The sequence below is a fragment of the Aedes albopictus genome, chromosome 2 (genome assembly GCF_035046485.1).
Source record: "Aedes albopictus strain Foshan chromosome 2, AalbF5, whole genome shotgun sequence".
Classification (NCBI taxonomy): domain Eukaryota; kingdom Metazoa; phylum Arthropoda; class Insecta; order Diptera; family Culicidae; genus Aedes; species Aedes albopictus.
This window is the reverse complement of record NC_085137.1, coordinates 428,125,390-428,150,157: the sequence shown is the minus strand read 5'-3', so window position 1 is coordinate 428,150,157 and position 24,768 is coordinate 428,125,390. Positions and strand designations below refer to the sequence as shown.

At 40.0% G+C, this 24,768-nt stretch overlaps 1 protein-coding gene across 1 annotated transcript in view; it reads left to right on the top strand.

Annotated features, from left to right (window-relative positions):
- Window positions 1-950: 950 nt before the first annotated feature.
- The window catches only part of LOC109426568 (breast cancer anti-estrogen resistance protein 1), a 291,334-nt gene continuing 267,516 nt past the window's right edge, over window positions 951-24,768 (top strand). Inside the window, exon 1 of the mRNA XM_019702100.3 lies at window positions 951-2,339. Within this exon, the coding sequence (XP_019557645.2) occupies window positions 2,229-2,339 (111 nt within the window). The 5' untranslated portion in view covers window positions 951-2,228. The remainder of the gene's footprint in view (window positions 2,340-24,768) is intronic.

Genomic DNA, 24,768 nt, shown 5'->3' with positions numbered 1-24,768 from the left:
AGCAGGTTCAGAGGGTGTTGCGACCCTCTTAAGTATATATTTTGGACACTCGGTATTTAAACCCGTTTGACATTATTTTTGAAGAAACTGCTACTTGAATATGCTAAATCACATCCTAATCACTTGTTTGACAAAGGCTGACCACCAGAATTTTAAGAATTCGATGCGTACAACTCAACACCACTTTCCTTTTTCGAAAACATTTTGCGACACCCGCGTGGATGACGAAATTGACTAAATTTAATTTAAGACAATCATATTTTCGGTAAGCAAATGATTGCTTCTTGTGGAGATTAATCTAATCTTGCGAATGATTCTATAAATATTGATGATCTTTAAATTTGAGAAAATCTTGGTAATACGGTGGGGGTTCAAAATATATGGGGGGTCTAAATTATATTGGTTACCCTAGAGGTTGAATTGTACATTTGAATCAATGCCCCCTAGTACATTTTGCATTGCCACTTCTATTCTATTTCTATTCTCGTTTGTCGCCTATAACCTATTTATTTTAATATAATGAAATAAGTTTGTTATTTGGTACTTTGGTACTGATTACATGATATATATCTTATAGAACACATGCCTCGTAAAACTCACTAGCTGCTCTTCTTGAACAACAGTGTTATTTCACGTCTCGCATTGTATGAACTTCAGCTTCAAACACACAAGATCTTTCTCATCGAATCTCATCTATTCGCCAAGCATTCTTCGAAATTTAAATTACATCAATCATATGATAAACTCATTCTCACTCAGAATTCATCAATGAATTTCGCCCGCCGATGCAGTTGATGCCCGCTTCTCTCACCGACCGGTAACGAAACAAGATTCTCTTGCTTGTCTTCCTGCGCTCTAATCCAACTCTCTCGCATGTGATCGCGAGCCGAGCCCCGAATGCATTCACGGCGACGAACCAAACCAATCTCTCGTCATTCGCTCGTGAGCCGTCGTCCGGAGCGTACGGATACACTCGGACGTCGTCGTCGTCGTGCCGTGTTGTTATTATAGCGTCGAGATACGATTTTTTTTCCTCCGATTCGATCGAAAAGTGTTTCGCTGTTTTTGTTGTGGTTGTTGTTGTCGTCGACGTCCTCGTCATTGGGAGAAGGTGTATTGTGCACACCTTTGCGTATCGCCGGTTGTTTTGGGAAACGACGCGCGTGACAATGTCATCATCGGAGTGATTATCGCAGCCGAAGCAAAAATGTGATATCGAGAAATTTGGGTCCATTTGGATAATAAATTTTATTTATTGGACCGGATAGTGGTTACGCGGTTTGTACGGAAAGAGCGATGAATTTCGGTGCAGTCAGTAGTGGTACAAATTAAGCTTTGCGTGTATGAAACGTGTTCGATGTAATCGGCGAAGGATTGCCGCAAAAGAGAATGCGAGCAAAATGTAATGATAAATGATTGATTGAGTTTTTTTTGGGGTGTTACTCGTCGAGTGCTCATTTGATGTGGTCAAAGTGCTCATGCTGAGCAGTGTGTTGGGTGGTTAACTGTGCGAGATTGTATTGTGCATATGTATGCAAAATAATTGCGTTTAAATCGCTTAGCTGATTGCCGTTGTGGAGAGGCGCATTTTGGTGTAGAAGAGAATTTCAAGAAAACCGACCAGAGGTGCGAAAGTTTCGAGAAAGTGATGAAGCTCAAATTGGCGATAAGTGTGAGGTGAAAATTACTTGAAATGATTTTCGGGAATGTTGTGAAAGGTGAATGAAGTGAAAAGATATGAAAAATCACGGCCTCTAATGGTCACAGCGATACAAGTGGAGCGAAGAGGAAATATTTTGAATTGATATCGCCAAGTCACGTCAAGTTCAAAGCTACCTTAACCGGTGAAATGGTCGTGTGATTTGGTCGGGTTACGTTTGCGATTAATTAGCTAATTGGATGCAGTAACGACGACGGTCAAAGATCCAGTTCAGTGTCCGGTTTGATCGAAGCAAAGTCAAATCACGCAAACAGAAGATTAAGTGAAAAGGCAAATCCTTGCCGCAGTGGAAGTCAGTGGCGGTCATTAACGCAGCTTAGCTAAACGTTCAGTTGTCACGAAAACGTGACTTCCCGTTCGAAAGTCGGTGGAAAAAAGAGAAGAAAAACTGTGCAGGTGAGGTGATGTGCAGTGAAAGCCTGTGCATATCGCCGCGCCGCTGGAATCCGTATAGTAGGCGCTGAGTCGACAAGTTGACAAGAACATAGCAAGAGAGATAGAGAGCATCATGCCGCATCCAATGTCACCGCAGTCGCCGACACCGACGTTGCTAAGTAGCAGCCGTGGTAGCAGCATGCATCTGGTGGAGTACGACTACGACGAACCGAAGCCGGCCAAGGTGGGAAATGTTTTCCTTTGGAATTTGTCTTAAGGTTTAGTTTTTTTGTAATCTTAATCGTGTCAAATACCTGTACCTAGTTTGAATTGAATGATGGATACTAAAATCTCCAAAGATGACGTTTGAAAGTTTATCTAACGTCTTACCAAGAAACAACTTGTACCGCCTAGTGTTGAGATCAATGTAATCATGAATGTGAAATTGGTGAGCTCGTTTCACATTACTATATCGGAAATTGTATCATTATTGCAACCTTTAGATAACTTGATTGTGATAAGAAATGGCCGGCAACAGCTCCCTAGATATTCCCAGTCGAAATTTGCACTCAGTAAAAATCTTGCAAGCGTTCAATCCAATGAGTGGACAAAAATCATGATTTATGACCCTGTCTTATACCATCATCGCTTGCAATATGCGATATCTGAGTGTTGATGGTGGTCCACAACAGCATATGACGTACGTAAAAGTAGTAAACAATTCAGAGGTGGTGGACTGGAGCGAAGATCCAGACATATCCATAGGAGGAAGGTGATACCTTCGTACGTGAGGATTTCGATAACGGAGCGGAAGATTGTGCAGCAGTTACCGTTGATTAATGGCCGGATAATACGGTTGGTGTGAAAACAATCACTCGACAGTCTCTCTCAGTTGCTGCTACTGATTGCAACGTCTGCAACAGCCGGTTGTGTGTAAACACGGTTGTAAATTGAAAGTAATGCCTGTTTTGATGTGACTAGACTGAACCATGAAAACGGTATAGGAAATGCTGTTTTGATGGGGCTACAGTAATCGTTCGATGACTGCAAGAACTCTGACAAGAAAAAGCTGATAAAAAGGCCAATAAATTTTGCAGTTATCATACGGGAATTTGTCATAATGACAGCTGGTTCTTCGACTGGACCCTAACGATGTCTCTTTGTCATACAAATTATTGCGTATTGAAGACCCGTATAACCCTAGAGTCATGCCCTAACTTAAAGCCCCTAAGTCCTTAAAGATGTTGTTATATCGATATAAGAACGACCTTCGACTTTAACCTCAGTCCTAAAACCAATGAAAAACAGCTATGGAATGACCTTTTGTCACCTATATGGGTGAGTGATAGTGGCCGCAAGAATCATAATAGCAAACAAGTTCCACCTACAAGTACCTACAGTGCACGCAGTCCAACAATAACAGTTCATGTCCGAGCCAGCAAAGCAACCAACGTCAGCAAAACGGTTTATACCCACCTATGTCTACGCAAACAAAGAAAAAACGTCCACAAAAATGCAAAACATGCAGAAAAGGTTCAAGCATACGTTTAGGTATTGTGGATTTACCGGCTACTTGTATTCTACCGGTTACTTAAGTAGCCGTTACAAAGTAGCTGTTTTCATATAAAAATCAACTTGATTGTCCAAAAATGAATGTCGCTGAGTAGCTAGTGGTAACGAGGAATAGCGCATACAATAAAAATGTTTAAAATTATTTTTAAGTTACTCTTTTTATAAAACGGCTACTTTGGAGGTCATACTGAAGCGACCGGTAGAATACAAGTAGTCGGTAAATCCACAATATAACGTTCACAACCGTCGGATGGCCTCACCCAAGGGGAAGCCCAGTAATGGCGAATACAGAGTCTAACATCAACATTAAACAACGCGACGCGTCTCGGTTTTGGTTGGTATAAACGCTCGGCCTTTATGGAGAATACGGCACGTCGGCGTGAGCCAAACAAACAACAAACTCAAAGAGGATTGAACTTTGTGGTTCTGCTTGGTTTTGTGAAATATCGCAAGGGTAAAATGTGGTCAACTGGGCCTAGTTCCGTTAAGTTGAATGCTGTGGTCCAAATAGGACTGGTTTATAAATGTTAGTCAAAAAGTAACCCGTGCAGTGCATTTTAACTTTTTGACACTTTTTAACTATTGTTGAGTGAAATTATTGTAATATTGGGTTTATTATATTTATTTATTAATGTTACTTTTATTATGGAACGAGCTCACCAACAAACATCTGTTCTTATATTTTCCGGAGAATTTAATCGAGTAAGCGGTTATTACTGACTGGCACGGCCATATGAATCTCCCAATCTGATGTGGCCGCATAGTTTTGATAGGTTCTAGTAGATTGAACATAATTTCACGAAAAAAATGGATGCCTATCGAAGTTACAAAAAAATATTCAACGGTCCTCAACATTTGCTGATTTTTTCAAGTTTCATTTCAGAACAACTTTTGCGTCATCGTTATATTCAGATTTGCATAGATACAATACAACTGTATACGAGCGATCGAGATGTCATGACTATAGTCCTAGTATACGCAACAGTAATTGCAAAAGGACTGCTAGAAGACATCACGCCTTACTCAAAAATGTCTCTGTCTTTGACAATTGTTTTACTTCTCTGACTGTTCTACTATTACGTAGTTTAAATTCACACTTTTCATCCAGCAGGAAGATGCTGGTTAGGGTTCGATTACAGATCCGTTCAGAATCTTTTCGTAAATGAGAATCTATAAAATTTAATTAAATTATTTTTAAATTTATTTATTATTTAGTGACAACATAGACTAATTTCAAGACCTCAATGCACCAAAGAAAACGATCAAATTTTGTGCGTTCGGTCCGATACCCATAATAATATTCATAACCGTGTATTTTTTTTCCGAGTAAATTGCCTTTTGTGTAAATTATATTCAGTGTCTTACACAGCTCTGACAGTAAATGACTAAACATAAATTACGTAAACCTTGTGGATGGTATCGACTGGTAATTTTGTACTTGGGGGTTTTCGGCCTTGTAAATAGTCTCCGGTGCAGTCAAAACGACATATATTTTCGATGCCCGACGTTACGATGGACTATGCCATCTTTCTCAAGCGTTAGAAATATCGTTCTTCGTCTGGTGGTATGAATTGCACATGAATTATAGTCAAATTTTGGACGGGCTTCATCAATTTCTATTTTTGTCAGGAAAAACTGGAAAGTTTTGTATGGTGGCTCACTACTCCAAATTTGACTATAATTCATGTGCAATTCATACCACCAGACGAAGAACGATATTTCTAACCCTTGAGAAAGATGGCATAGTCCATCGTAACGTCGGGCATCGAAAATATATGTCGTTTTGACTGCACCGGAGACTATTTACAAGGCCGAAAACCCCCAAGTACTAAATTACGTAAAGTGGGTGCCGAGGATTGTTCACAATCTGCGAACTTGACTGCGGAAAAAATCGCGACCATGACGCCGCTGGTGACAGTGCTCTGCCCTTTTGTAGCATATTTTCTCAAGCCTAATATATGGCTCGTCACCCTATTGAAGAGTTACCTTCTTCCACACATGAAGTATTTTTTGTAAAAATCTTGGGAAAACTACATAGAAGAATTCAATCTCAGAAAAAAAATCGGAGGAAAATCACTAAAGAAATACGGAAAAGAATTCCTGAAGAAATCATGAGGAATCTCAGACGGAATCCCAGGATAAATCCTGCAAGGCAGCACTGGATGAATCCCTGAAAGAATTCACCTGAAGAAATTCAAGGAGGAATCCCGGCAGAAAACTCTGAAAAAAGAAATCTGGTGGAATTCCTGAAGGAATTATATATATGTCAGAAAGAATCACGGCATAAATTGCTAGAAGAATCCAGAAAGTATCCTTGAAAGTATCCTGGAAGGATCCCCGAAGGAATCCGAAGAGACATCTCTGAAGGCATTATTGAAGGAATGCCGAGAGAAATCTTGGGAGGAATCCCTGAAAAAATCCTTAATAAAATAATCTCGGTATAAATCAATTAAGAAATCCCCAGAGAAATTTTAGAAGAAACAACTCACAAAATCTCTAGAGGAATCTCTGAAAGAATTCTGGAAGCAATCCCGGAAGGAATCAAAGAATGAATTCCGGATAAAATTCTAAAAAAATCTGTGAGAAAGCTTAGAAAGAATCCTTAGGAAAAAAGTCAACAAAAAATCATTATAAGAATCCCGGGATAGATCGAGACGGAATCTCGGGAGAATTGATGATGATGATGATGATGATGATGATACAAGTGTACCCATCATCAGCGCAAGGATTACCTATGGCTGCAGAATCTTTCAGGAAAGGAATGATCTACCTGACACAGAGAAGCACTCAACATATTTCACATTAAAATTTAGTTTAAACAAACAACATTGAACAAACTGATGGTCCCAAAAACGAATAGTCCGAATATTGGAATTTCGGGAGAATTTTCTAATAAAATCCCAAAATGAATTCCAAATGGAATCGCTGATGTAAATCCTGGAGAAATTTCTAAAACAAAAACAATGAAAGTATCCCGGGAGAAATTCCTAAAAGATTCCTGAAGGAATTCCTGAACAAGCCCCTTTGGGAATACCGGAAGAAATATCTGAATGAATAGTGCGAAGCAGTGGCGTCGCGTAACCTCACTTTTTACCTGTGCACCAAGTATAAATTCTTGAATTTTTTGAACAAATTTGCTTGTAATAATTGTAAAATGACGAGAATAACTGCTTTCACTCATTTGTATTTCGATTTCGATCATAAATCCCCTGCAATTGCAAGTTTTAGGGTCGGTGCACAGGTAAAAAGTGAGGTTACGCGACGCCACTGGTGCGAAGAATTCCTCAATGAATCCTTATATAGGGCTCTTTATATGAATACATGAAGGAATCCCTGGAAGTTCTGAGTAACAATATCGAAAAGTATTTCAGGAGATATTGTAGGATAAATCCCTAGAAGATTTTGGGAGGAATTACAAAATGAGCCCTGGTTGGAAACTTAAAAGAATTCCATGGCGGACTCTCTGGAGGAATCGATAAGAATTGCGACACACGGTCCTTACACACACTTGAACGGTTTTGTTTGATACGCTATCTACATATTTTTTTTTCATTTATCCAAGATATAAGAAACAGTAGGAACCGTGAAATCTACAGGAAATCTGTGTAAATAATCCCAAATAGATCGGTGATGGAAATATTTTACCGAACTTCTGTAACCGAGCTGCTGTACAGCTTTGGGCATGAACTGTTTCAATATTGGCACAACATCAGCATGCAAGGCGCTCTGGTACAGTGGAAGCTAGTCCGCTTGGTGACCAAGAAGGTCGTGAGTTCAATCCTACGTGTGATTTGTGTGAGAACCAGTTTCTTTTTTGTTTTGTTTCAATTTATTGTACAGATCACTCCGTAAGGCGATTGAAGCAGTGCCGGATTTAGACTTCGGGGGGCCCGGGGCCAGAGTGGGCCCCAAAACCAAAATAAAAATAAATACATTTTTTTCGAATTTTATTCTCAGACTTTTTTTTTGTATGTTTTTGTTTTTTTTTAATTTTTCACTGTTTTTCGGCGAGTTAGTAAGAAAAATTACATCACCCAATTGTTTTGTTCATTTTTTTTATGTTGAAATATTCAGGCCAAAACAGAAAACTTGTAATGCCCTAAAACGTGCACCTTACGCAATGCATTTATTGTGATATTTTGGGTAAAATGCTAAAAAAAACTTCGGAATTTCAGCGTAAATGGCTTTTGTTCAGAAGGCAGTACATATGTTTTGAACCTTCATCCAAGTTTATATAATTTATGCAATTTTTAGACCTTTGCGTTGAAACCTAGAATAATAAAACATGGAGCAATTTTACTTAGGATTACAATGCTTGACTCATGGAGGTAGAAATAAAACTCAAAAACTTTGGTAAAGCTCAAAATATGTAAACTGCAACCGCTGTTTCGAGATGCGTTTGAACATTAGATTCCTAAAACTTCCCCAGCTTCTCAAACATCTCCAGAAATCACCTAAATATTTGTCTTCGGTGAACTGATGCAGTTGTTTTACCTAATATAATCGTATGATAAACAGACGTATTCATTGTCAAAAAAATTATTAGATTTTGAAGAATTTTCAGAGAAAATAGCGTGAAAAAATATAATAAAAGATCATTGTAATACCTACCTAACTGTTGAATACTGTATAAAAGTATGAAATTTTGGATTTCAATTTATTCCTCTCTAAAATAAAAACTGTCATTTTTGAGTAACACCCATGCCGCACAGGGACTGTGTTGGAAACACACATTTTTTAAAATTGCTCGCACGCTCACATTTTTGCAAAATATCAATATTTTTCGGTATTTGAAGGTGGTTTATAAACCCAGTGAGGTTGCCATGTCGAAATTATTGCAAAATACATACTCATGTGAGCGTACGAGCAATTTAAAAAAAATGTGTGTTTCCAACACAGTCATGTGCGGCATGGATGTTTACTAAAAATGTGCAGGCCGAACACATTTTTGAGAGTAGCCGTTTTTGCGTGTCCCAAGCAAAAATCCAGATTAACGTCCCTCAAAGTGCATTTTCGTTCGTTATAGAATGCAAAGTATATAATACTTCGGGATTCTTTGGGGCCCCCCTAACCGGGGGGCCCGGGGCACTTGCACCCATTGCCCCCCCCCCCCTTAAATCCGGGCCTGGATCGAAGTACATAAGCATTGTCGGCGTCGGTGGTGTAGTGATAAGCGTGGTTGCCTCTCACCCCAGTCGGTCAGGGTTCAATTCCCGTCGACGCCGAACGACGGGACATAAAATCCGTGATCACGCCTTCCCTCGGATAGGAAGTAAAGCCGTAGGTCCCGGCTCATGTGTTGATGAGTTTGATATGTAGGGTCCCAGGTGTGGTGGCTTAGCTCCTAGACCCAGCTGACTTAAAACACAACTGGCACCTAACGGTGCTAGTTGGCCAGAAAAAGAAAGAAGAAGAAGTACATAGGCATTACCGCGGAGGGACGTGTTTGTTTTCGTGTTTCTCATTTCCATACGGTACTGCATGGAATTCTTTCCTTCTATTTCACTCTTACAGAAATTTTGTAAACTTCAAGGCCAGGAAACGTCAAAATTCCATACCAAATCAAAGCAATGCAGTGCCCTAAGCACAAACGTCTTAGAATCCCTGATGAACGATATTTATTTTCCGTGCAGTTGAAACCCGGAATATTCGACTAGCGAAAATCCAAATCCGTACGTCGGTTACCAGGTTTACTATACAGCGCACTACTTCCGAAGTTAGGTCCGACACACGGATTTGGAGAGAAAAATCCAACTTCGCTAATCGAGAACTACGATTGTAAAAATCGGCGATTGTGGCGGCCATCTCAGGATTCCAACCAGCTTGTTCTTAAGCTGATTCGATTATTTTCCAGGTTTGTTCTCATGTGCTTTCTAGGAGATTTCACGAGAGTTTTGATGGTTCTGAGGAGTCCAAGGGCGTATCAAAGTTCGCCAAGAGCGTTCCAGTTTATTTCAGGGGTTGTAGGAGCGTTGCAGGGGCGTTCCAGTTTAAGGGATTTTAGAAAGTGTCAGGGTCGTTCCACGTGGTTTCAGAGCATTTATGGGACAGTCCAAGGGTTTCCTGAAATCTCTGGGAACCCTCATGAAACTGCCATGAATGCATCAGAAACCACCTGAAACTTCCTGAAACACCTTTGTATCCCTATTAAGACCCCATGAAACTCCCTAGGAAGAAAACTAAAACAACTGCGTCGCATTATCAACAGGAAAATAAACTGACTCCACATTCCAAATCTGGAGTAGGGCCATAGCGGGATTTGATTGGGATGTTTTAGAATCATTTGTGGGTTTTCGCTATGTATGAAACTTGTTCTGGTTGTGTTACAGTTTGGACGCATTGGAAAATGACAAAAATAACTGGCCATCCACGTACAACTTGATGAAAAATGTCCTGTGAAACTTCCCAAGTAACCACGGTACTGAAGCCTTATTGCATGCAGATATAAGGTGTATTTAGAGCAATCATTACTTTACATGAACACTTAAGGTTGATTTAAAGTGGAAATGGCAATTATGCGACTGATCTAAGATTATACCAGTATAATCTTAATATGATTCTATAATTGCCCACTTCCACTTTAAATCAACCTTAAGTTTGCATGTAAAGTAATGATTGCTCTAAATACACCGTATATCTGCACGCAATAAGGCTTCAGCACCGTGGTTACTTGGGTTGGGTTGTTATTGCGTTGCCGTGCTTGATCTAGATCAGACTTGGGGCGACACTAGTCCAAGCCGAATTATCCCAAAAAAGCCGAACAAATGTGTAAAAATACGGTAAAACCCGCTAAAGCTTTGCCGTCCTTTCAGTGAATATTTGTGGGATATTTTAACTTTTTTGGGTTGAGAAAACTCCGTTCTCCCTGGGTCATCCCACCATAGAGTAGCGGCGTAAAGTCAACCCATCGTTACTGACTTCAATGGTTCCATCCACAGAATCACCCACTCGAACGTGAAACCTTGTGGCACTAATCAAATGACATCTGAAGTTCAAAATGTTTATCTCTTGTTTTTTCAATCATAAATAGTTACCTGCAGCTCTGGCGCACAAAACTAGTTCGACCGCGAGCCATACCATGTCGGTAAAATGCGTTCGCCTGCTCAGAGCAAAAGTTGGATATATTCTTAATTTATTATATTTGATCCAAGGGTTCATTCGCGGTTGTATACCGTTTCAACGAAAACCATTTCGCGGAATTTTTTTTCGCGGTGTATCATTTCGCGGAATGAACCATTTCGCCGAATACCATTTTCCAGAATGATTTTTCGCGGAATTCAATATTTTGCAAATTTTCTCTGGTAAACTTTACTAGCTCCATCACCGATTCATGCACAATCATAATCAGCTTAGCTCTGCGATTGTATTAACTGATGCTAAATCTGATACTTTTCTTGAAAAAAAATATTTGCTTTCTTTAAGTGTAGAATTAGCGGTTTGTTAAGATACACATAAATAAAAACAAAACAAAAACTTGCTTTATATAATTCGTAGGCTGTTCTTAAGAAATCTGTAAGTCAGGCCAAAGGACATAAGGCCGAATGACCAACAAGCCATCATTTTCACATAAATTGAACTTTCAAGCGCTTATATTGCTACCAACATAAGAGATTTTTTCTTCTTTAAAATCAGACTGTTCTATCCAGTAACGTTGTTGTTTCGCGAACGAATTGCTAAATGCTTCATAATTTACCTTATTTTTATCAAAGGCTGTTCATGTGTTGTGCAATTTGCGGCGAGGAAATTGACAACTTTATAGAATGTTTGACCTTCTTTCGATAATAGGCGATTCTTCCAAGTTACACTGTTGAAAATTGTAGCTGACGATCAAACTGGTTACTTCAGTGAGTTTTTTGGTAGCTAGGCTGCTGACCTTAATGTCATTATTCTTTTTTAAATCAAGAGCTGTTCTTTCGAGATGCACTGTTATGTTATTTATTGGCGATCTCCCTGCTCACTCCGTAGGAGATTTTCCTTCTTCGAGGCTGTTTTTTTTTCAAATAACACTTGCTGGTGAACAAACTGATATGTACATCCAGATTTTTTTTTTTATTTTAAGAAAAGGTTGTTTATTTATAAGTTGCAGTTCTACAGTGTTATCTGGTAATCCAGCCACTAGCTAATTCTTCCTGCTTCTAATAACCCGAGCAGAAGAAAATATCAAAATAATAACAATGGAATCACAAAACCTGTTCTTATATCTCGGTTTGTTATTATTAACTTATTAATTCATCACCGTTCCATAACATGTTCTGTTGGGCAATCTTATTTTGTTATGATCGTGCTCTTGGCATATTTTCTTTCAATTATATTTCAATAACATGTTTTGTTGTAGCACAAGTTCAGTTATTATTGTGTCATTGAGACTGTACAAATATTTGATCATTAATATTACAACATAACTAGCTTTGCAATCAAAACTACATCATTCGAGATTTTCTATGTTCACAGCATTCCGTGAGGAACTGTAAGAGAATAGTTATTTATGCAACAAGTTGCAAAATGATGATTTTTTCAGCACGAGTTGTACATTTATCCAACGAGGCTTGCCGAGTTGGATAAATACAACGAGTGCTGAAAAAATCGAGTTTTGCAACGAGTTGCATACAAATTTTTTTGTAATTACGAAAAACACCTATCGATTACCACCTTTATTGCTAGCCAAACATATTATGAGAAAACATGCAAGCGGGCTTCCTCGTGCATTAGCTTGTAATCTGATCAAGTAGGCGTTTTAGTAGGCCGACAGACAAAGACCGACCGTGATGACTGTCACAAATTTTCCAGCTTCCGGCCAGTTCGGTCTGGCGTTTTGCTTTCAAGTTTTACAAGGAAATACACCATAAATGAACTGCAGGACGTGTCTGAGCATAAAAGGAATGGAATTTCGGCAGACTCATCTAATTTACAGTGGAAAATAGTGTCAAAGAGTCATCAATTTGGCCATTCAAACAACAGTGCCGAAAAGTACTTCTTTTCAGCACACTTAAGAGTGCCGAAAAGTAGTACTTTTCGGCACTGTTCTTCAAATGTGGAAAAGTAGGCCTTTTCACTGCACTTTCACCGATCGAAAAGTAAGACTTTTCGCAACGTAATTACAAAATATATTATTTTGTCATCAGTTCCTCTTCTTACTGACATTACGTTTTAACTGTGACAGTGCCAACTTATCAGCCTTTTGTTTTATAAGGACTTTGAAAAGTATACCTGTTTTTTCCCAGTTTCAGTTATGTCGAATTCGTTTTTGAACCTGGGTTGGAACTGGATTGGCGGAAAATGTGTAAACAAACAAACGTCAAACAAACTCAAACAAACTTTAGTACAAGCGAAACCGAAGTCGGGTTGGGGTTGAAACTGTGATCTCATCCAGTTCCAACCCAGGTTGGAACTGAATCAAAAACGAATTCGACATTAGATATGAATACGAAAATAGAGAGTGTAATAGAGTGTTAGCCATTTTATGAAACATTTTGGATCAACTGGTGGAATTCAACGACGAAGAACACATTTTCGACAAAAATGTAAAAAAAATAAGTCATCAAGAACTCCATTGATTATTTTTAGACATTTTATTTTTATTGATTTCACTGCATCGAGCCCACTTAGATTCACTTGGATAAATGTGTCAATCAATGAGGTAATAATGTTAGTTAATCTTATAAACAATGAACCACCTAATAAAGGGTTTCAAAATGACGGTAGTTTTTCATCGTAAGTTGTTTGGAAAATAAACGAAAACTATTGTTTCTCTCTGTTTTCGATAAAAAATCGCTTGCGACAACAATAGCGTCCCAATTAAAAAGACAATTACACCGTCTTCGACCTTGCGGCCACTACAGACTGAACATTACTAACATATGACAACGGACAACACATATATGTATAACACCCAGTGGCCCAGTGGAGAATTTTCCGTTCGACGAAAAGTTTTCCCCGACTGGAGCGGGAATCGAACCCACACCCCGAGGCTTACGAGACACCTAAACGACTGACGCCGCTAACCGCTCGGCCACGAAGCCCACATTTAACATTTAACAATAGTTCCTATTGTTGCGTATCCCATTGAATGCATATGGGACTTTGGAGGAGCTCCTATCCGCAACAGAAAAAAGCCAATTTTGTTTTCGGATTGTTATCAATAACGTATTCATATCAAAATTTGTTATTGAAATATTTTCAAAATTCGCTGTTATTAAGTTGTTATTGAAACTAACAAAACATGTTATTAAACAGGTCTTCCAGGAACATTTTTTTGTTATAATATTTGTTATTTTGCCACTTATGACAGACAAGTTTATAATAGGATATGTTATGTAAATAACATGAAAATAACTCTTTCCGCTACTCAGTTATTTTTCCAAAATAACACATTTTATTATGCTGTTGCCATTCCCTTCTGCTCGGGAATAGACAGATCTTTCAAGGCTGGACCAATTGGATGGTTTAACATCTTTTCAGCCCAACGATTATTCGACCTAATGTCCATTCAGCCTAATGTCCTTCAGCCTAATGACCCAGCATCATAATTCTGGATCTGAACCTGCTTCTCAGCCTTCACACTTTTACCCTAATTGATTGCAAGCATCATATGTCAAAATGTTCCTATTTGTAAACCGGATGAAAATGTAACCCTTTAGCCAAGTAACACTCCTTAGTAATAACTTAACCAGCTTTCCCTGTTTTAATAATAGCTAGCTTACATATACTTGTTTGTATAATAGATATAAGAATGATTCTCATTTGTCTGTCACAGGTTCTTTCATCTTTCAAACTGTTATTTTTAATAGGAAACTTGTCCTTCTTTCAGGCTGCTCTTTAGTAAATGTTATGCATTCTACTTTTTTGTATAAGAACTGTTAAATTTATATTATCAGAGAATTTCCCTTCTTTCATAAATAGGTTGTTCTTTCAAAGTTTACTATTACAAAAATTGAAATATTTATTGTTCCGACAAGACCCCTGATTCTGGCAACACTATTCGGCACAGAGCTACGCTGCCCGTTGACAGAGTGGATGATGAATGACATTGCGGAAGAGACGTCAGGCTATTACTACGTGGATGGAAAAAACTGCTTTGTCATCTGAAGTCTGTGCACAATAATTCCATGAGAAAATATGTCTGTTTTCAAAATACTCTATTTAGTTGATATACTCCCAATCGATTTATATCCTGAAATTAATCGTAAGTAACGTTCATCAATTCTTAGTTATCTTTGTGAATATCAATGAACTATAGGGCACTGCATTGTTTTGATTTTGTATGGGATTTTGAAGTTTCTTGGCCTTGTTGTTTACAAAATTTCTGTAAGAGTGAAAGAGAAGGGGATAATTTCATGCAGTGCCCTATACGGATCCAAACACGTTCAATTTAGGATAGAGTGATCAGCATTGCATACCCCACATAAGGGAATTCGACCCATTCTCGCTAATCCATAAGTAGCGGTCACCAAATTTGTAAGCACAATATCATATTACAAGAATCCTACATTCAGAACCTTAATAAAGTCCCATTACACTAGTTTACAGAATTTTTGAACTCGGTAAGCTGATGATCGTTTTTGGTGTAGAATCATGCCCTGAGTTCAAAAACGTGAAGGAAAAAAATTACAGTGGAGCGGAAATTTTTTCGACTTTCCATACAAGATTGATGATTTGAAATCGATTTTTGTTCTATTTTTAAGTAACGTCGCTCAATTCACACATCTCATTCTCCGTAACCAATGCTCCGATTGAGCTGAATTATTTACTGTAACTCGCCTACATATGATATGTCAAGTAAACGTTGAGAAAGAATTTTTAGATTGATTTTTTCTTATTGAAAAAAATACATTTCTTCATATATTTTTGGAAATTTAGCTAAAATTTAAGGAGATCGTCCCTAAAACTCGTCAATATCTTGAATTTCATCAATCTGACACAAAACTTGCATTCAGGTGATCGAATGGTATTGTATTCAGCTTTTAATTTATGGAAAAAGATTTGAAATTGGTTAAACAAAACGCAAGATATTTGAATTTTAGTAAATTCCATATTTTTAAAAGTTTCAAAACTCAATATTAAGCTAAAACTCAAAAACTGCTCTACTTAAATTTTTTTGAAGCACGGTTTCGAAATCAGTGCTAATTTTTATTTCAAAAATTTTGTTCGTTGACAGAAGTTCACGACTTTCGTTTTATTTTGTAAACTAGTGTTATTGTAGCTTGAAGCTAACATCACACGTAAAACTGAGTTTGCTATCGAGAGTTGGCGCACCCTAATCCCACATTTATAAAGAAACATTTCGTTTTTCACATGCTGATTAATTTTGAATCTCAGCATGATGTTGTCTCTCGATCAATAAAATTCTTCTCTGCCATTAACATTTTTCCGCGAAACGGTTCATTCCGCCAAATGGTACATTCCGCCAAATGTAATTCCGCGAAAAGGAATTCCGCGAAATGGTTTTCGGTGAAATGTTATACAATCTTCATTCGCATATTACGTAACGCAAAGAGGGGAGGGAGGGGGTCCACCGCTGGTTTATGCTTCATACAAAAATTCAAAATTCCCCATACAAAAGTCGTTACGTGGGGGAGGGAGGGGGTCTAAAACTGGGAAATTTTGCGTTACGTAATATGCGAATGAGCCCCTATCCAAGTTTGCGAGTCTATAAAGTGTTCTATAAAGTGCCAGAAGTTTCCATCAGCTAAGAAGAAATTCTCCTAGTTATAGTTAGCTGAACCGGATGAAATTCCACCGGAAATCAGGAACCTGCTCCAACATAGTTACCCAGATTTTGTCGTTGGGGGTGACAATAGGTCAAAGGGAAAGATTGGATCAAAACATTATTTGAAATATCTCAGCAAATATTGCGAATATCCAATCAAACATGTTCTAAAGTGTCGTCCTCGTAGTTGAAAGCAGTTCCTGTCCTGAAGGTTTCAAGAGCAATTAGTTATTTTTTGATAAATCATCGAAAATAGCTTAAAAATAAGGCCTTTTCCTGCTCAGTGTTTTTTTTTATTTCGCTCAGCATGGTTTCTCTATGCCGGGCTACTCCAACGAGCTCCCAGGTGTTTTATCACCCCAACAGGAGATTAGACACGAATAAGCCGGATTTCGATTTCGATTCGTTCTTTCGCCTCTCTCCAATTCGTGATTTGCAAACTGCAGCACTGCACTGATGCATCGGATCCACACGGCCACCCGAAAACACGACTTTCATGTTCGATCCATTGTAGTCTGCCGCGCGAGTTCACGTGGCGAGAAATGCAGCATTTGAAGGCAGAAACAAGTGACTGCTGGCTGGCTGGCTGCTGCAGCTGGAGCAGTAGCACTTGCCGGGTTATAATGGCGACGGCGGCCAACTCCAGAAGCACTCTTTAAAATCGATATCATTTTCCCCGCTTCGTCGCACCTTTATCGAGTCGGTGAAAACGTGCTCCATAGCGTGCTTGTGGAAAGGCGTAACTGCAGATACCTACCTACCTCTCCGGGATGTAATGGAGTATAAGTGCACGAGTCGACAACAAGGGTTCATGCTTCGTTTGAACTTTGCAGCCATAACTCCATAGAGTGTGCTGCAGCAGCAGACGTTGGTGGCTGGAACCCCAACAAGTCAGGAGCGGTGGTGAGGGACGAAGTATCAGATCTGGAATGTCGCGTGTTTGATACTTTTGCAGCAGTACTCTCTATTGCACTTTAGTGTCAGTACTGTAGGGACGTCTGGATGGTCTATTGAACTTGGTTAACGGGAATGCATAATTGACTAATTTATCGCGTTTGGGGTTGGACTTTCCAAATTTTGGGTAACATTTGCTGTTTTTATGAACAATCAAATGTTTTGAAGTAGTAGATAGACCACACCTGGATTTTTCATACAACCGGAAGGCGACCTTTATTGCATTTGACCTGAACAGGAAGTAATCAGTGAAGTAATAGATTGAAAGTAGTGAGATGGATGTTTATATGGTGAGATGATCAATTCTCCATTTCTGCAATGAAATGGTGCAAACAGCGTGGACATTATGTTTTCTTGCCTAATCTGATGCTATTTGAGCAAAAGTTTGGTTAACTGTGTTGTTGAAGTTGCCAGAAATAAATAATGCAACAACACAGTTACCAAAACTTTTTCTCAAACAGCATCAAACTAGTCAAGAAATTATAATACCCACGCTGTTTGCACCATTTCATTGCAGAAATGAGTAATTCCCGCTGAAACCAGGCCACCATTTACATAAAGTCTGGGATTTCAATTTTTTCTTGCTTATTCGCTAGAATATGATAAAAAAGGATGAAAACCCAAGGGGCATGCAACTCTAAACTTTAGCTAATATTTACTAATAGTATCGTGATAGTTTTTCTAGTATTTGCAAAACTTTCATCAAAGCAACATGGTTGCTATGGATAAAAAAGTGCAGTTTGTTGTGTGCAAACATGAGACGTGCAGTTGCAGAAGAACTGTGTTTTCACGGCATCTAAAAGTTGTGACTCAATAGGTAAAACCATGTGTAATTCCATTAGATTTATTTAATCAACAATTATAATTACAGCTTACAAGTTTGTAGTCCAATTTATTGACCTGTTTCAATACTGCCCTTCTAAGCATATCTGTCCCATGTTGTTTTGCATTCTTGCCGTGTTTTTATTAGCAACAGAGCCATTTGAAGTTAATTTGATAGTTTTTCCATTTTGCATCACAAATGAATATTCCATGATAACGTTAAGCATCTTTCAGACATCGATTTTAAGATGGACCTTAAGTTAGAGCAGTGGGACAGTATGCGTAGAAAAACAACATGGTACAGATATGCTTAGAACGGCAGAATACCAGTTCGAAGAAGTAGCTATTCTCTAAGCTCTGAAGATTTTTGGCATACAGAGGCAAACTTTTGAGTATGAGTTGAAGTCAATGTAATCTTTTTCTCGTATGTACAAGAAGATATACAATTTAGTGAATTTGTTTGGTATAATAAAGACTTAAGGAATGAAATGTTCCATCTACTGTTTCCCTCGTTTCTCTGACTAAGATCTGAGCTACAATGCAATGTGTGTGGATGTTTCTTGTGAAAATGAGTTAGAACGACCAGCAAGATTTCATTCCCTCTCTAATTTAACATTGGCTCATTACAATTTAAATGATAATGCATTGGATCCGTGAGTCCTTCTCAATCACCCAAGAAAACACAGTTCTCTAACATGTACTTATGTAAGTTCTCAAACCCATCTCTGCATAAGTTCATTGCAGTAGGTATCGCTGCGTCGTTAGTTTCACTACGAAGTTTCACCCATTTATTTCACAAGCGTTGTTGGGGTAATTTTCCAATTGTTGCACGGCTAAAAACTCGCCTATTGTTGCGCACTCCATGTTATTCTTATCAAGTGTGCATCAATTGGCGAGTTTTTAACCGTGCAACAATTGGAAAATTACCCTACTAAAAATCGATTATCCGCGCACTGCGTGGTGCAGTTCCTAGAAAAAGTCACCTCACTGACGGAACATGTGGTACGTGGGATGATCAAGTTCTGGTCAAAAACCTGCTCCCAACAGGGGGTTATGTTCCCTCTGGACGTGATCAAACCGCCACAGTTCGTCAAAATTCAGGAACCTCAACACTTTTTCCTCTTTCATTACGTGCCATCGGTGAATTGCTTTACTTGTCATCCAGTTCAAAACCAAAACAAGGGTACTGAAAACCAGGGCTCTTCGATCGATTTTTCTCCAGAATCTGCTTAGTATTCGGCTAGTATTTTTTAATATTTGTTACCGTTTCGGGTACTTTACCCTAGGATCCAACCCGAGCGAATTTTAGATAGTAAAGCATAAAGACACTATATAGCATACAGTGTCTTTAGTAAAGCAGAGAGGAGAAAATATGTATATACTGTTCGTTATGAATTATTGTCCCAAAGCTTACTTGTTTGTTGTACACAATATTGTATGAAAGAAACTTTGTAATTGTAACTGTAGCTAGAATGTTAGGCCCACTCCCCACTTCAACTGTGAATTTGAAAAGGACATTAAAATGTAACACACGTAACACACACTACACATACAAAGAAGTGGGAGGATCATTTGGATAATGGAACAACGATTGGAAGGATTGAAAGAAGGGGCCACGGAGAGGAGAATGGAGTCTGGGAAATGGGAAGGGGAGGTAAAGAATTGGGTATGCCATGAGGGAAATGGAAGCAGGTCGGTCTTTACCACTCGAGATTCAGAGCAATCAAGACGTTCTTTAAAAATTATTATAGTTACCAGTTGTGTGACCAGCCAAGTGACCACAGTGAATATAAGTGGTCGAAACAGTGGAGAAGTGTTGTATCTTCGCCTGGAAACTCTAAAGAGTCAGGTAATCCAACCTCTGAGAAACCAAGTGGCATTCGTGTACCCTAAAACCTCCCCAAATCCCTTTAGGACCCATTTGGTATCGGCTAGGACCGTTTAGCGTCGCCATGCCTGCCTGCTGGTACGACGATACCCGGTGGAGCACGTGGAGAGCCGTTTCTACGGCCAGGTATCCCCAAACCCTGAGCTACTTCCTCCGTGAAAGCTACGTCCAAAACCGAGATAGGAAGTCCGTTCCGCGAGCACGTTCTGCAAGCCCGCACCCGGATCAAGCCATCCCACCTGCGACGACGAGTGACCATCCTGCAGCTAGCACCCGTTGAGCAGAGCGATCCTCCCCGCCGGCCGGCCCCGCATTACACACCAACATCTACACTCGTAAGTCTAATAAAACTAAAAACGAAAGAGCATTGTGTTTTGGACTTTTGATCAGCGCGAAGAGCCGACCCTGTGACCAAGAGTTTGGGAACCCCTGGTGGCCAGGCCTGTTAGGCTTCGTCCCCAGCGAGCGTCTCGGGATTATCCCCTTTGAGCAATAACATATTTTGCGAAACTATGAAGAGTTTAGAGTTGCAGGCCCCTTGTGAAAACCACTTTGGTTGGGTTAAATTGATGGACCCCTCGCTTGGCAAGGGGCTGACAAGGTGACAAAAATGACGATTTTTCATCAAATTGCACCTAATTTATCGCATACTCAAAATTTAATGTTGTAACATATACAAAATTTCACTTTTCTATGAAGGGAAAGTACAGACCTTTCATTTGAAGTTGAAAAAATTTTGGCAGCCATCTTGAATTAGGTCGCCATCATTAAATTGCGATTTTCGCTGTGTCCGCAACCACCGATTTCAAATCCGAACTCATAATTAGAAACCTGACAGTCTTAGCTTTCCAAAACATTCATAAATTTAGGTGTGCATTGACCGCATCAATGATATATCGATGAAAACGTTAGGCGACCTCCTATTCTCATGGATTATGGGATTCCGCCACCACCTCGAAAGTATCCCCGTCTATGTATCGTAACATTACTACCCTGACGGATCCGGTCGTGTTCGGTTCCGCCTACCAGCATGTACTTTGTTTTTGAGGCATTCACCACCAGTCCGACCTTTGCTGCTTCGCGTTTCAGGCGGGTGTACAGCTCTGCCACCGTTCCAAATGTTCTAGCTATAATGTCCATGTCGTCTGCAAAGCACACAAATTGACCGGATTTTGTGAAAATCGTTCCTCGGCTGTTGAGCCCGGCTCGTCGCATCACACCTTCCAGAGCGATGTTGAAGAGTAGGCATGAGAGTCCATCACCTTGTCGCAGTCCCCGGCGAGATTCGAATAAACTAGATAGTTCACCCGAAACCCTTACGCAGTTTTGCACACCGTCCATCGTTGCTTTAATCAGTCTAGTCAGCTTCCCAGGAAAGCCGTTTTCGTCCATGATTCTCCATAGCTCTGCGTGGTCGATACTGTCGTATGCCGCTTTGCAGTCGATTCACAGCATTTCTGGAGGATTTGCCGTACGGTAAAGATCTGGTCCGTTGTCGACCGGTCGTCGATGAAGCCGGCTTGATAACTTCCCACGAACTCATTTGTTTTAGGTGACAGACGACGAAAGATGATCTGGGATAGCACTTTGTAGGCAGCATTTAAAATAGTGATCTCCCTGAAGTTCTCACATTCCAAATGGTTGCCTTTCTTGTGAATGGGGCAGATTACCCCTTCCTTCCACTCCTCCGGGAGCTGTTCGGTTTCCAAGATCCTGACTATCAGCCGATGCAGACAGGTGGCCAACTTTTCTGGGCCCATCTTGATGAGTTCAGCTGCGATACCATCCTTACCAGCTGCTTTGTTGGTTTTGAGCTGGTGAATGGCATGCTTAACTTCCCTCAGTGTGGGAGTTGGTTCATTTCCGTCCTCCGTTGCACTGTCGTCGTCGTTTCTTCCGTTGCCGTGGGCTCCCGTGTCTACGTTCTCCACGCCGTTCAGGTGCTGATCGAAGTGCTGCTTCCATCTTTCGATCACCTCACGTCCGTCAGTCAAGAGGCCTCCGTCTTTATCCCTGCATATTTCGGCTCGCGTCACGAAGCCGTTGTGGGATGCGTTGAGCTTCTGATAGAACTTCCGTGTTTCTTGGGAACGGCACAGCAGTTCCATTTCTTCTGCTGTTTCCGCTTCTGTTTATAAGTTTCCACGTTCTGTCGAGTCCCTTGCTGCAGCATTACCGAACCTCGCTGCGTTCTTCTCCTCCAAAACCGTTCTGCACTCTTCGTCAAACCATTCGTTCCGCCAATTCCGTTCCACGTACCCGATGGTGCTTTGGCTGCGTTGGTGATGGCTGCTTTCACTGTACTCCAGCAGTCCTCTAGAGGGGCCTCATCGAGCTCGCCCTCATCTGGCAACGCGGCCTCGAGATTCTGCGCGTATGCTGAGGCGACATCCGGTTGTTTCAGTTAATAGGTTGTACCGTGGCGGTCGCCGGTACCGTACATTGTTGATGACGGAGAGTTTTGGTGCGCAGTTTGACCATCATCACCAGATAGTGGTCGAAGTCGATGTTGGCGCCACGATAGGTCCTGACGTCGATAATGTCGGAGAAGTGCCATCCGTCAATCAGAACGTGGTCGATTTGAGATTCCGTTTGCGCTCCGTTTCGGTGTCTTCTGCGCACATATTCAGCACCTTGTAATGCATAAGTGCGCAGAAGACACCGACACGATTCGATGCAAAATCGCAGTTTTATTCACAATCCCGCACTTTTACTAACTGCGAAAGGGGTCCAGTGGGTGGTCTTTGATATATGTCATGTGGTTACAATTAACAGGTGGCATTCGTTAAATTGAACTTAAAAATGTTTATTTAACGAATGGCTACTGTTCTCAAAACATTTCACTTGTAAACATTTGATCGATAATATAAAGATAAATTCAAAATTAGCTGTATCCAACGAACAACTTGATCCCATTTATGCAATCAACCGGCAAATGGCCACTGACACTGACTGCGCGCATCACTGACGGGGGCAGCTACTCTACAACAATTGATGACAGCAGTCGGAAAGCGAAACCATTCGAAACCGAATTACGGACCCGGTGCTACGTAATTAACCATCTGGACTTCCAGCAGCACCACCGCACCGGCGCTTATGTTCTGTTCTGACCGTTGTTATTGATTGGGCCAATCGGAGGAAACGACTGTGTGTAAACTAATTTTCAACAACCGTCCTCGGTCGTGTTGTCGATAATGCTCTCCCTCATCCATGTCCTTTATTGCCCCCTGGACTGGTCGTTTGGTAACCGGAAAGCTTGACCAACTGACCGTGCAAATGTTCTAATTAGCTCGCCAGAATGGAATCGCAGTGTTGCCAGTTTCAGTTTTTACAAACAAATGTCAAACATTTGCAATGGGGCACGTTCGGTGTAGTACTAGATTTGTAGTAATGAGCTGAATTTTAGTTTGGTGAGAAGGTCAATCAAGAGGTCAATTCTCCGTTTCTGCAATGAAATGGTGCAAAAACCGTGGGTATTATGATTCCTTACCTAATTTGATGCTGCTTGAGCAAAACTTTGGATAACTATGTTGTTTATGTTGCAAGAAACGGAGAAAACAACAACACTGTTGCCAAAAGTTTTGCTCAAAAAGCATCAAATTAGGCAAGGAATCATAATACCCACGCTTTTTGCACTACTTCATTGTAGAAACGGAGAATTGATTATCTCACCATACTAAAATTCAGCTCATTACTACAAATCTAGTACTTCACCGATCTGTCCTAATCTAATCTAATCTAATCTAACACAAACGCAGCCAGTACGAGAAAGCATCCTGGAAAATATTTGGGTTAGATTACGCCCAAATATTTTTCTTGTCAGTATTGATGCTTGCAGCATATCAAAAATATGATACAAGTATCAAAGCGGCCAGGCCTACTACGTTGTGTTTACCGCAAAGATGATGCTAGAACTGTCTAGATTTTAGTGAAAAGCTTAGAAATCGAAACAATTCTAGTATCTACAGGGATGGAAGGATGCGTGGACATACCGTACCAAACGCTCCGATTTGTTTAGTTTTATATAGTTGAGAAATATTTGCATAATATATGTGTATATATAGTTGTATGAATACGTCAATATTAATAATGAAATAAATTACCTGAATTAATCCTGTAAAGCAAAATGGTTATTATTAATTGATTAATACGACAAATCTGATGTCGCATGGATGTATAGGAATTTATCATACTGATGGAATCTAATTATCAATTGACGACGCGTTTCACATTGATAGGGTTCAAACATTCAATAATGTATGTAATCGGAACAAACTCACCCATTTCTTTTCTTATTCTGCGTATTTTCTGCAATCCAATAAAGGTGAAGAAAGTCCTTTTTATTGCTTGAAACTGCATTCCTAGTGATCCTATTCGGCCTCAGCAAGTATTGTTGGAATGTTTCGGAAGACACGGTTCCTACCTTGATGCGAGCCTTGCGAATCTCATAATTGGCTTTCATGTGTTGCGGTAAAAAAAACGTTTTATTATGCTGCAAACACCGCTATTACATCATCTCCTCGAAGTGTCTTGTAAACGAGACTTCCGTAACAGCAAATTCCAGGATTTTTCTTCCCACCCACAAGCACTAAAAACGACGACTCCACCCGGTGATAAGGAGACGCGAACTTGTTGGAACCAACCTTCGACTTCGTCACTTCGACTTTGAATCACACACAAACGGATCCGAATCCACACGGAGAACGACGACGAATACGCAAACCGATCGGT